The 12,149-nt window shown below is 50.2% G+C and overlaps 1 protein-coding gene across 1 annotated transcript; it reads left to right on the plus strand.

The window, feature by feature from the left end:
• Window positions 1-310: 310 nt before the first annotated feature.
• LOC129841208 (heme transporter hrg1-A-like) lies at window positions 311-11,401 on the plus strand. The gene is made up of 3 exons (XM_055909374.1): window positions 311-590; window positions 8,876-9,043; window positions 9,547-11,401. The coding sequence occupies exons 1-3, from the start codon at window positions 461-463 to the stop codon at window positions 9,681-9,683; spliced, it is 435 nt and encodes a 144-aa protein (XP_055765349.1). The 5' UTR covers window positions 311-460; the 3' UTR covers window positions 9,684-11,401.
• Window positions 11,402-12,149: the final 748 nt, after the last annotated feature.

The raw sequence follows: 12,149 nt of genomic DNA on the forward strand, positions 1-12,149 counted from the left end.
CTTTTGTTCCAGACAGTATCAGATACATGGGCTACACATACTGAGTCAGAGGGGCGCTGTTTCTCTCACTCAGATGATTTCTCCAGTGAGATTCAACCACTTGCGAATTGATGGAGAATTATGAAAACACAGAGAGACGAAAGATAATTTATTTTATAATTGTTATTTTTTTTATTGGTCAAACCTGGGTTCCCTTGGCATCCATGAATACACACCATTGACTGCACTAGAGTGCAAAAATAAGATATTCCCAAAATTGAGCATGTCTTGCAGGGGGACTTTTATTTTAAAACAGTCCGCGATCGTGGTGGCAGCATAATATCCTGCTGCTAGGAGAACTGTAATCATCTGTTTAGCTATCTTGAGTCGTACAGAGGTGAGTTTCTCAAAATAAGGCACTTGTTTTTAAACGTTGACGTTATTTCCCCCCATTCTACTTGTAGCGTGTCACCTGTCCCCAATGGGGTTCAATAAGACGTACATCAGTATCGGGTATGCCTCTTTTGGCATGCTTATGGGATTCTCAGCGTTTCTCGTGTGGAACATCGCGTACAACCAACCATGGACAGCTGCAATGGGAGGATTATCAGGTAAAGACATGTATTAGCAAGAATGTAAACAATTATTTATTTTGTGCACAATATGTAACAGTATACACTGCAGTATTTTAAGGATTTACCTGTCCATTGGACTCGCATGATTTGAACATTGCCACTGTAGGCTACCCATCTCTTACAGTACTGTTACACGATTTTAGAGTGACAAATTGTCAGAAGCCCACACTTTAATTTGCCTTTTCAAATTTCTAAACGTTCTACCTAAAGTCCTAAACGTTTTACCCCAGGCATTCTAGAAAAGTTGGACTGTGTATAGCGACATGGCTATACACCACGCTGGCTCCATGATCTCTATAACGGTAGCTAACGTTGCAACTTTGGCAAAAGTTATAGTAACATTACATAGGTCTTATACCATGAATATCTAGGATAACTTTATTACCCAGTAAAAAAATAAATAGGTGTATATCCAGCACGGTCTACTTTCGTCTTTCCAAAGCATTTTCAGCTTTATGCATTTTATATTACCAGCTTGGTTAACCTGGAATTCTGGATTTTCCTAATGCTTAAACCACACTGGCCAAAAAACAGTCTGGTGTTAACTCAAACTGTGTGTTGTTTCTGCATACGCTGCTTAATGGGACTGAAAGCTTTTGATACTGTAATGACCTGACTAGATCATAAATGAACAATTGTCCAGACAGAGGGTTGAGTTTACGAATTGACGGTTTATTAACACAACTTTACACAGGCTACTGTTTGGCCGTAGCCCACGCCAAATAAACGAAAGATACCCCACAAGCCAACCGTGACCTTCTCTTGTGAAGCCCAGACGTAAGAGAGAGAACAATGGCTAAACCTGGTCTTAACTTCCAATGCTCCAACCCCCCTCCACGCCACTCCGCCAACCACCAGGATGCCCGGCTTCAGAACATTCCAGGCATCCCCGTGATTGGCAGATAGCAGGTTGATTGGCATGTCGGACCCCGCGAACACTGGTAAGTACAACACAACCCACTAATAGCCTACCACATAACACACCGCTGTCTGTGCGGGTCGCTACACAGCTCCCCCACCACAAAGTCCCTCATCCCTGAGGGAACAAACCTGCTTGGCCGTGATGGTCGCGGAGTGTCCAGATGTGAAACAGGGGGCTCCATCCGTGGCAGGGGGCTGCCCCTCTGGGACCCAGGGGATGAAGGAAGGGATATGGGGGACAAGGAAGTGGAAACAGGGTATACAGTCCGTGGCTCCGGGGAACCACGCAGTGACACAGGGAGGGAGACCCGGGGAGTGGGCTGTCTGGAGCCTTGTCTGCGGCACCTGGGGGTGGGTGCCTGGAGAATGTCATTGCCAGAGAGGGGAATTGTGGGGGTCCCTGGGGTTCGGGGAGCAGAGGCCCCTCTGTATGGGGCTAACCTGTCCCGGTGCAGTGTCACCTTTCTCCCCCTGGGAGGAAGCTCCACCCGGTAAACAACCTCCCCTACCCTCTCCAGGACGCTGCAGTGTCCCACCCAGTGACTGTCCAACTTGGAGCATCTGCCTTTTTTCCTTAGGGGGTTGTAGACCCAGACCAGCTCCCCAGCCACAAAGTGCCTTCCCCGGGTGTGCATGTCATAGTTCCTTTTCTGCCTCACACCTGCATTCACCAGCTGCTCTCTGGCGAAGGTGTGGGCTGTCTCCAGGCGGTCCTGGAGTCTCCGTGCATACTCCGGCCCCGGGGGAACATGAGGGATATCCAGGGGCCGACCAAACGCCATCTCCGCAGGGGTGCGGATCTCTCTCCCCAGCATGAGGGGGGCAGGAGGTGGAGTCTTGGACGGCGGAGCGGCATGCCATGAGGACCATAGGCAGGTGCTTGTCCCAGTCACGCTGGTGTTTGGCAGAGACGATGGCCAGCTGCTGTCCAAGCGTTTTGTTGAAGCGCTCCACAAGGCCATCACTTTGAGGATGGAGAGGAGTAGTGCGGGTCTTGTGCATACCCAGCCTCACACATGGTGGCGAACACACGGGACTCAAAGTTTCTGCCTTGGTCGCTGTGGATGGACTCTGCAGCTTCAAACCTGCGGAACATCCCCGCTGTCAGGGCGTCGACGATGGTCTCTGACTCCTGGTCAGGCAGAGCATAGGCCTCGGGAAACCCAGCGGTTTCCACTCTCTGTGGTGGGGAACGGCCCAACTACATCCACTCCCACCCTCTCCATGGGAGCCCCCACTGTGAACTGTTGGAGCTGAGCATGAGAGCGGCCTGGGGGGCCCTTTCTCGCTGTGCAGTTGTCACAGCGGCGGCAAAAGTCCTCCACATCCCTCTTGTGCTGCCCCCAGTAAAAGCCCTGACGAAGGCGGCGCAGTGTTTTTGTGACCCCAAAGTCCCCACCCCCCAACCCCCCATGAGTACTCTGGAGCACAGCCTCCCGCAATGCTTTTGGGACCACCACGGGCCACCTCTCCTCTCCCGTAGCTGACTCCTTCCATGCCCGCTGTAGCACGCCATCAGCCAGCCGCAGTCGCTCAAACTTTGACCACAACCCTTTGGTCGCGAGTGAGAGCGCTGTCACCGCTTCCCATGGTGGCCTCACCTGCGCCTCTACCCACTGTAGCACTGGCTGTAGGTCTGTGTCCCGTCCCTGCTGCTGCCTCCATTCAGCCACGTCGACAGTCTGCAGCTCACAGCAGACAGGCCCGCTCGCCCGACACACTGTGGCACAGACCCCCTCTGCACACAGCTCTCTCTCCCCTCCCCCTCTCCGCTCACAGTGGCGGCAGCCGTCTGCAGTACAAGGCCGACGTGACTCGGCGTTAGTGTGGCGTGCCCCTGCCCTGTGCACCACTGAGAAGTCATACGGCTGAAGCACCTCCAACCAGCGTGCCACCTGCCCCTCTGACTCTCTGAAAGACATGAGCCACTGGAGAGCAGAGTGGTCAGTCCTTACAGTAAAGGGCAGACCACCCAGGTAGTACTTGAAGTGTTTAACGGAAACCACAACAGCCAAGAGCTCCCGCCGGGTGACACAGTAGCGGCGCTCATGTTTGTCAAATGTTTTTCTGAAGTACGCCACCACTCTCTCCCCCTCTGGCCCCACCTGGGCCAGCACCCCACCCATGCCCACATTGCTCGCGCCTGTGTCCAGGATAAAGGGCAAGTTGAGGTCAGGGGGGACGAGCACGGGGGCCTCGATCAGTGCACGTTTGAGGGTGTTGAAGGCCCCCTTACACTCCACTGCCCAAGTGAAAGCCTTGTCCTTCGGCAGCAGGCGGTTCAGGGGAGCAGCGGCACTTGAGAAGCCCCGTACAAACCTCCTGTAGTACGAGGCCAGGCCCAGGAAGCTCTTCAGCTGACGCTGGTTGGTGGGGGTGGACCAGTTTCGGACAGCCCCCACCTTGTCCTCCATGGTGCTGATCCCCCTCCTTCCCCACTCGGTGGCCCAAGAAGGACACCTTTCTGCTCATGAAGTGACACTTCTCGGGGTGGAGCTTCAGACCTGCGGCAGCCACCCGCTCCAGCACACGCCGTAGCGCCCCCAGGGCTGACTGGAAGGAGCTGCCATGGGCCAGGATGTCATCGAGGTATACCAGACACTGCTGTCGGGGGATGCCATCCAGCACCCTGTCCATCAAACGCTCAAAGTAGCTGGAGCGTTGCACTGGTCTAAGCACAGGACCTTGAACTGCCAGTGTCCTCTGTTAGTGGAGAACGCCGTTTTGGCCCTGGCCTCTGGGGAGAGGGGCACCTGCCAGTAGCCACTGTGGAGGTTTAGTGAGGAGAACCAGGAGGACCCCCTAACCAGGTCCAGCGACTCATCGATACGTGGTATGGGAATGAGTTATTCCTGGTTACCTCATTCAGCCGCCTGTAGTCCGCACAGAACCTCAGCTTGCCCCCCTTCTTCGGAACCATGACGACTGGCGCCACCCAGGGGCTGTCTGAGGGCTCGATGAAGTCCACCCGCTGCATCTCCAACACAGCCTTGTCTGCCGCCCCTGGCGTGCCAGCGGGATACGGCGGGGATGCTTCTTGATGGGTCGAGCATCGCCTGTGTCGATCTCATGCTGCACCAGATGAGTCTGACCCACCTCTTCCTCACTCAGCGCAAAGCTGTCTGAATTCAAACAGCAACTGCCACAACCGTTCCTGCTGCTCGGGGTCAAGACCAACACAGTTCCTCCCCCATATCTCCCTCACTGCAGACAGTGTCCTCTCCCATCTGGGGTAGCTGGGCTGGGGGGGGGGGGGGGGGGGGGGGGGTGCGGCCCGGGCTCACAGAGGGCTTTGTCGTGGAGGTAGCTGGGGGAATGTAACACAGAGCCGTAGGTGACAGGGGGGCTGGGGAAAAGTCACACACAGCTGTGGGGGAGGGGGGGCAGCCATGAGTCTCTGCTGCTTTAACTGTTGGAGTAAAGGGTTTGTTGGGTTGAGTGAATGTGACATTAGGGGGGGGGGGGGGGGGCATGGTGACTGCCGGCCCTCCCTGGAAGCTCAGTGTGCCCCCATTTAGGTCTAACTGGCAGCCTGTGCTCCTAAGAAAGTCCAACCCCAGTATACAAGGGTCCTGCACAGACCTGCCCCCTACTGTTAGAGTCATTATTCCCTTCCCTTTCATGGGTGTCAGCTCACCTGTGACTGTGCGGAGCTGAGTCCAACCTGGCACAATATCTTGCCTCACCAGTGTTACTGTGGAACCAGTGTCCAGCAGGGCAGAGCAGGGCACCCCCTCCACAGGGACATGACAAAAGTCCCCAACACAGGTCCGGCCCACCACAACAACAGGCTCCATCAGCATGCCCTCGTCTGCTTCTGGGGGAAGTGGAGCCTTGCTTCCCCGTCTGTGCCGGTGGACTCCTCCTGAAGAAGATGGTGGTTGGGATAGAAAGCCAGGGATCCGCACTGCCCGGTCTATGTGGACCCCGAGCCGTTTCCCTGAGCTCTGGTGGACATGGGGCAATCTCGGCGCAGATGGCCTGGCTGGCCACAACCCCAGCAGACCCTGGGACCAGGGCGTGTGTTTCGTGCCGCCTGTAGCGACACAGCACAAATGAGTTCTGTCATTTCAGCCACCCATGCAGGCTTTTCCGGCCCCCGGGCTGCTCTGCCCCCCAGCTCGCACAGAGGGTCTGTCTCCCTGCACCCCCACCAAAGCCCCAGCTGATACCCCAGCCCACACCAGCTCCCTCTCCAAAGCCATCTCCAAGGCTATCTGCAATGACTCGGGATGAGCCAGCTGGGTCTGTATGCGCAGCTCCGTAGGAGAGAGCGCCTGTATGAACTGGTCCCGTGCTAGCTCACTCTGCACGGAGGGGGGCATGTGAGCATATGCCTGCCGAGAGATGCTCTCAATGTATTAGCTAGCACCTGTAGAGGCTCTCCAGGCTGCCTGCGTCTATTACTCAGTTCGGAGCGCAGTAGCTCGGGCTGTACACACTGTCCATAGCGCCTCCTCAGTGCTCCCACTAAAGCACCATAATCACGTCTGTCCTCGGGGCTAATCAATATCAAACAGGCCAGAGCTTCATCCGTGAGGCATAAAGCCAACTGCAGTGCCCTATCTTCATTTGACCACCCCCTAAAATGAGCAAACAGTTCAAACTGAGCATGAAAAGCTTCCCAATCAGCCTTACCGGAATACTTCGGGGTCTTAACAGATACGGACACAGCCGGGAACTGGGTGCCGCCATGTTTGTTTACATCCTGAGCCCCAGATTCCTCGTCCCGCCGCGTCGACGTTACCCCTTCGGTCCGCCCACTAGAATCCGCGCAAAGCACAGTCGACGAAGGACTCATGCTCACGCTTCAGCCGCCATCACTCTAACGTCCTCCCTCAAGCGGCCTCTGGGCTCCGACGCCCTGGCGATCTCCTCAGCCAGATCCTCCGACGTCCATGCACACGCACCTCCTTGGCCATAATTGTCCCCTACCTCCACCTTCACTTTCAGATTTCCTCTAAGCATTTTCAGCCCCCGTTCTCACCAACGGTAGCTAGCCACAGAATTCAGCTAGCTAGCTGGCTAACTTTTATCAACGTTTTTACTTCTGACACCAATGTAATGACCTGACTAGATCATAAAGGAACAATTGTCCAGACAGAGGGTTGAGTTTACGAATTGACGGTTTATTAACACAACTTTATACAGGCTACTGTTTGGCCGTAGCCCACGCCAAATAAACAAAAGATACCCCACAAGCCAACCGTGACCTTCTCTTGTGAAGCCCAGACGTAAGAGGGAGAACAATGGCTAAACCTACCACACGCGCTGTCTGTGCTGGTCGCTACAATACGTTTCCTCGGATGAATTTAGCACGCTTGTCCTGCTACTCATCCCATTTGAAGTTCTCAGCATCACCATTACAATTTGCTGGCCTTGAGCGGAAGCCTGAACCTACCATAAAGTAATACTTGTCTTGCGCATTGAACATAATCTACTCTACGCCTAGTTAACAACGTTACTTTAGAACGTTACTGAATTGCTTAGGCCTAGTATTTGCATGAAGTGACTTTTTAAAGTGTTATTTATGTGTTACATAATGGCCCACTAGGTCTGGGGTTCCCAAACTTTTTCATGCAGGCCCACCTTCCAGTATTCGGGAACACATTTTTGTCATGGGGTGCAGATCATTTTTAGCTGACATGGGCTAGTTGATCTGTACATTTCTGACATTTCTGATAAATATCTCTCTAAGGTATGCAATAACTGATGATGCACTACCTAATTTCCCAATTGCGCCTTGTGCTGTCTACTATTACAACTTTCAAGAGTAAAACGAAAGCTGGACTGAGTTCCTTCAAAAAAAGGAACCTCGCGCCCTGCACATTTTGTCAACCACTGCACTAGGTAACAAGTGGTGCATTTATGGCTGTGAATTTTGTCCTCTCAGGTCAGCAAGCTGATATCTGCGTGACTTTCCTCTCATCTCTCTGCTGTAGGCCTATTGGCAAACAGAACAGTAGCCACATTTGCATATTTAGTATTGTAGGTCAATTTCACTGACAGTGCATGTCTTGCTATTGTTTTAACATGAATGAGAATTCCTTTTTATGAAGTGCACTGTCACTGATGTTCTTATCGAGGCCAAATCCATATCTTTCTTGTGGAGTTGTGATAACAGCATGTGGTTCTCTCTGCCAATACAGAGAGATTCAATAAGGGTGCAATTCTTGCTAGGGTTTTTGGTGGCATGTGCTTGGTTGGTCATATGATTCTAGAGATCATGAGATGGCGAAATGAGTGGGGTCAGCATGGCAGATTGACACAGCCGAATAAAGCCTATTCCCTCGAGAAATGACTCATGAGGGTCAATTGAACTTACTAGCTTGGCTGCATCCCGTTTCTCTACACTACCCCAAAAAACTCCCGTCGTGAATTTAAAAGCATTGGATTGATTTAGCCCTAAGCATTGGCTAGAGGGAATTTCAACCGTTGTTAGATTCACGACAGGATGTGTGCAAGTGCACACTTCAGTAGAAGGGTGTGGAACTGTGGCTCAGCTCCACTCACTATCTGACCATGCTTGAAAGGAAGCAAGTCTGGTACTTTCCAACCTCAAACACTGTTTTAACAACCAACCCTGAAGAAAAAAACTAAAGTTTATGTAGGCTACTTGCTCATTAGTTCTAGGCCCATATTCAAAATGGGTGTCTTAGTAGGTGATGATTTAGGATCTTTGTCCATACGGCCCATGACATTAACACTTTGTCCTATCTAGCATGGCCGACTAGGGAAGACCATTTTAGCCTAATATTGAGTAAGATGCAGTGGATTCATGAAGTATAGTGCTATACACTAGTGCTATGTCCAGACCCAAATGTGGTGTGTGGTTATGAAACAGTAGAAGAGGAACATGGTGGAGTGAGTGACAGAACAGTGTGATATGAGACAATGACACAGCAAAATATTACATTGTTCACCCCTAAAATGTACATGACATTTTAGTCATTTAGCAGACGCTCTTATCCAGAGCGACTTACAGTAGTGAGTTCATACATTTTCATACTTTTTCCCCCCGTACTGGTCCCCCGTGGGAATCAAACCCACAACCCTGGCACTGCAAGAGCCATGCTCTACCAACTGAGCCACACACTGACATAGTCTACACCAACAAGACCTAAAGCTCAAGATTGTAGTTAGACAAGCAAAGGCATCTCTTGACTTGAGAGAACCCCTCATCCTCCCAATGCTTTTTCAAATACAGTTCAATTCTATGCTATGCAAATACCTGCGATAGTTACACGTGCTTGTCTCGTGTCAGTAATTGACTTAGTGTAGGGATTGTGGACGGCCAGCCCCTGACTGCGAATGTGGGTGCTTGTGTCTTTCTCCCTCAGGTGTGCTGGCGCTCTGGGCCCTCATCACCCACATCATGTACCTGCAGGACTACTGGCGCACCTGGCTGAAGGGCCTCAAATTCTTTCTCTTCATCGGAGTCGTCTTCTCCCTGCTGGCCGTGGTGGCTTTCATCACCTTCCTCTCCCTTGCCATTACCAACAAAGAGTGTGAGTTTCACACACACCTCCCCCTTCTCTCATTCATTCATTCATTCATTCACTCCTCCTCCTTTCATCCTAATTTGCTTCTCCTCTCCCCTTCACTTGCTCTGTTCATTCGCAAATGGTTACGTCTCTCCCCCATTTGCTTCCCTTCCCATCCTCTGTTTCATCCATTGTACTTTTTCTTGTTGTGCATTAGGATGTATTTAGTCATTTAGTATTGCATGTCTTAATCCCTTAGGGCACGTCCACGTGATGAAATCAATTTCCACACAAAATGACTGCTTGCCAGAGTTTGTTTGCTCTGGCATCACATGACTCCATGGGGTTATTCAATGTGAGATCCTTGCCCTGGTGTATGCTCTGAGCCTGAAGCTTTGGTCACTTTGCCTACAGGAACCTTCATTGAGAAGCACCTGACTCAATGAATTGTGTAACAGTGTGCCAACCATGGCTTTTTCTCTGAGTCTGCAAGTCTCTAATGTCTGTCGTATCTCTGTGGTTCCCAGCCATGACTGACCCGAGGAGCCTGTTTCTTTCGGCCGTGTGGAGCTTCATGACTCTAAAGTGGTCCTTCCTGCTGGCCCTCTATTCCCACCGCTACCGCAAGGAGTTTGCAGACGTCAGCATCCTCAGTGACTTTTGATGAGGGCCCTTGAACACCCCGCCACCCCACCCAATGGAGGTCTATGGAAGACTAATTAGCAGGGCTCCTAACCTGAGGGTGCTAACTAGGGGAGAAGGGAGGGAGTGAAGATTTGAGGGGTTGGTGAAGCCAAGTAGTCATGACGAGGACGAGTGATGGAATGAGGGTTGATCTGAAAGGTGTGGGGGTAGCTGCAAATACACCAGATGTCTTCCACCAATCGCTTGCTTATACATCCACGAGGGGGAGTGAACGAGTACACACTTTGGGGAAAAGGGTAGTGAATCGGAACGCAACCTGTGTGTTGTCTGTGTTAATGGGAGATTTAGTACCTGGACCTCCGTCCATGCCCGCACCTTCACGGTTAGATCACCCCCCCCCCTCTCTTTCTGTATCTGTAAACAGGGTATGCTCAACCCCTGCTAGGCCAGTCTATCCACAAGTTCATCCCTATGTTATGCCTTTTATGGATTTGACTGTTCCTATGCGTGTGTATGTGACACTGTCTGTGCTCTTCTTGTATGTCTTCAACACATGTTTTTAGAGTCAATATCTCTCTTTTTATGAGATTTGAATCTTCTTTTTATGACTTTGTAGGTAATCCTTGTTAATTGTGTACATCACGTGTTAAAGTCATTCCACGGAGGGCCTAGTGTCAGCGGGTTTTTGTTCCTCCCTTGTATTTGATTGATGAAGGTCACTAATTAGTAAAAAAAACTCCTTTCACCTGGTTGCCTCTGTTTTTAATTGAAAGGAAAAGCCCAAAACCTGCAGACACTAGGTCATTCGTGGAATGAGTTTAATAACAACCCTGCTGTACATCTTCCTGTGCTTATACACCTAGGAACGTATTCTTAACAAGATATGTAATTGATGTGGTTACGATAGAGAATTCATTTCCATTCTCTTGCCACAAGGGGGAGTCAGTCGATCAAATGTTGCGGCTGTTGGTAAAACATCCCACTCATTTAGAAAACGGAGCAAAGTTTGTCTGCACACATCATATAATACATACATTATACACAACAAAAGGACACGTCTCAGGCCTGTTTGGGGTTAATCCTAGTGGTCTTTTCTTTTAGGACGACTGTTTTGATCTGTGTTATCCATGTGTGAACTTTTAGTCCACAGAAACCTGCTGTCACCTGGTGTCGGTGTGTATGTGATGAAGCAACTACCTTTTAGAGTATAATGTCTCCACACTATTTATTATGATAGTTATAATGCTTTGGAAATGAGACTTGTATAATGTCTTATAGCGTTATACCTGTCGGTGTTCGACAGTATTTCAAAACATCCCCACAAAATTGTTTTTCAAAAAGATCATATGAAGAAGGATTGCACTACCATCACATAATGTTGGAACAACTGCTTTTTCCCCACAACGGTTGCCAACGGAAACCCAACTGCCTCGTCTTATTTGAATGGAGAACGTTCAAACGAGGGAGTTCCTTTTGTGGAATTTGTGTCGTTGCTGTGCCTTCGCTCGCAAACGCTATCGATCGTCATACTGCTGCTTCTGGAGATGAATTTGATTGTGCTCTACCTCTTTTTCCTTTTATGTCTGTCCTCTTCTCTGTGTGCTGCCACATGTATCATATTGTGATATAAAGAAACACGACATTGTCTATATCCACTTGCGTGTATGTAGGAATGTATGTCTGTCGCACAGGTATGTCTGTGCGAGAGCCATGTTAATAAAATCTAATTTTATGACAGCCGTGTGCATTACACTGGTGGTGTAGTACATCTCGTACAAATTCATACACAACAGTTGTAACTTTGTGTTGTACATCGTTTGTACAACCCGGCGTCTGTACTAGGCCTTGGGCATAGTGGCCATAGACTAATTAGATTTTTATAGTTCTTTTGAATTTGTTTTACTAGTAGACATAATGCTTTGATGGAAAGGCTTAACTACATTGTGGAGGAGGAAGTGATTGCAATGATGCTGTGGCGCACCCAGGGAAGGGGTTGAATTGAAGGGGGGGGGGCGGGGGATTTGGTTCTATCACCTTAATGTTTGTACATGACATTAAGGGTATGGACACCTGTTTGTCGAACGTCTCATTCCAAAATCATGGGCATTTAATATTTTGCTGCTATAACAAGCTCCACTCTTCTGGGAAGGCTTTCCACCTCGATGTTGGAACTTGCTTCCATTCAGCCACGAGCATTAGGGAGGCCGGGCACTGATGTTGGCCGATTTAGGCCTGGCTTGCAGTCAGCGTTCCAATTCACCCCAAAGGTGTTTGACGGTGTTGAGGTCAGGGCTCTGTGCAGGCCAGTCAAGTTCTTCCACACCGATCTCGACAAACACAAAGTAGGAAGCACAGAATCATCTAGAATATCATTGTATGCTTTAGCATTAAGATTTCCCTTCACTTCAACTAAGGGGCCTAGCCCGAACCATAAAAAACAGCCCCAGACAATTTTCCCTCCTCCACCAAACTTTACAGGTGGCAC

Source organism: Salvelinus fontinalis, chromosome 3 (genome assembly GCF_029448725.1).
Source record: "Salvelinus fontinalis isolate EN_2023a chromosome 3, ASM2944872v1, whole genome shotgun sequence".
Taxonomy (NCBI): Eukaryota; Metazoa; Chordata; class Actinopteri; order Salmoniformes; family Salmonidae; genus Salvelinus; species Salvelinus fontinalis.

Bases quoted from the DNA above. Each gene is read 5' to 3' on its own strand.
- LOC129841208 (XM_055909374.1), top strand. From the start codon at position 461: ATGGGGTTCAATAAGACGTACATCAGTATCGGGTATGCCTCTTTTGGC. The intron at 591-8,875 runs GTAAAGACATGT...TTTCTCCCTCAG, and splicing joins TGCAATGGGAGGATTATCAG to GTGTGCTGGCGCTCTGGGCC. The intron at 9,044-9,546 runs GTGAGTTTCACA...TGTGGTTCCCAG, and splicing joins TGCCATTACCAACAAAGAGT to CCATGACTGACCCGAGGAGC.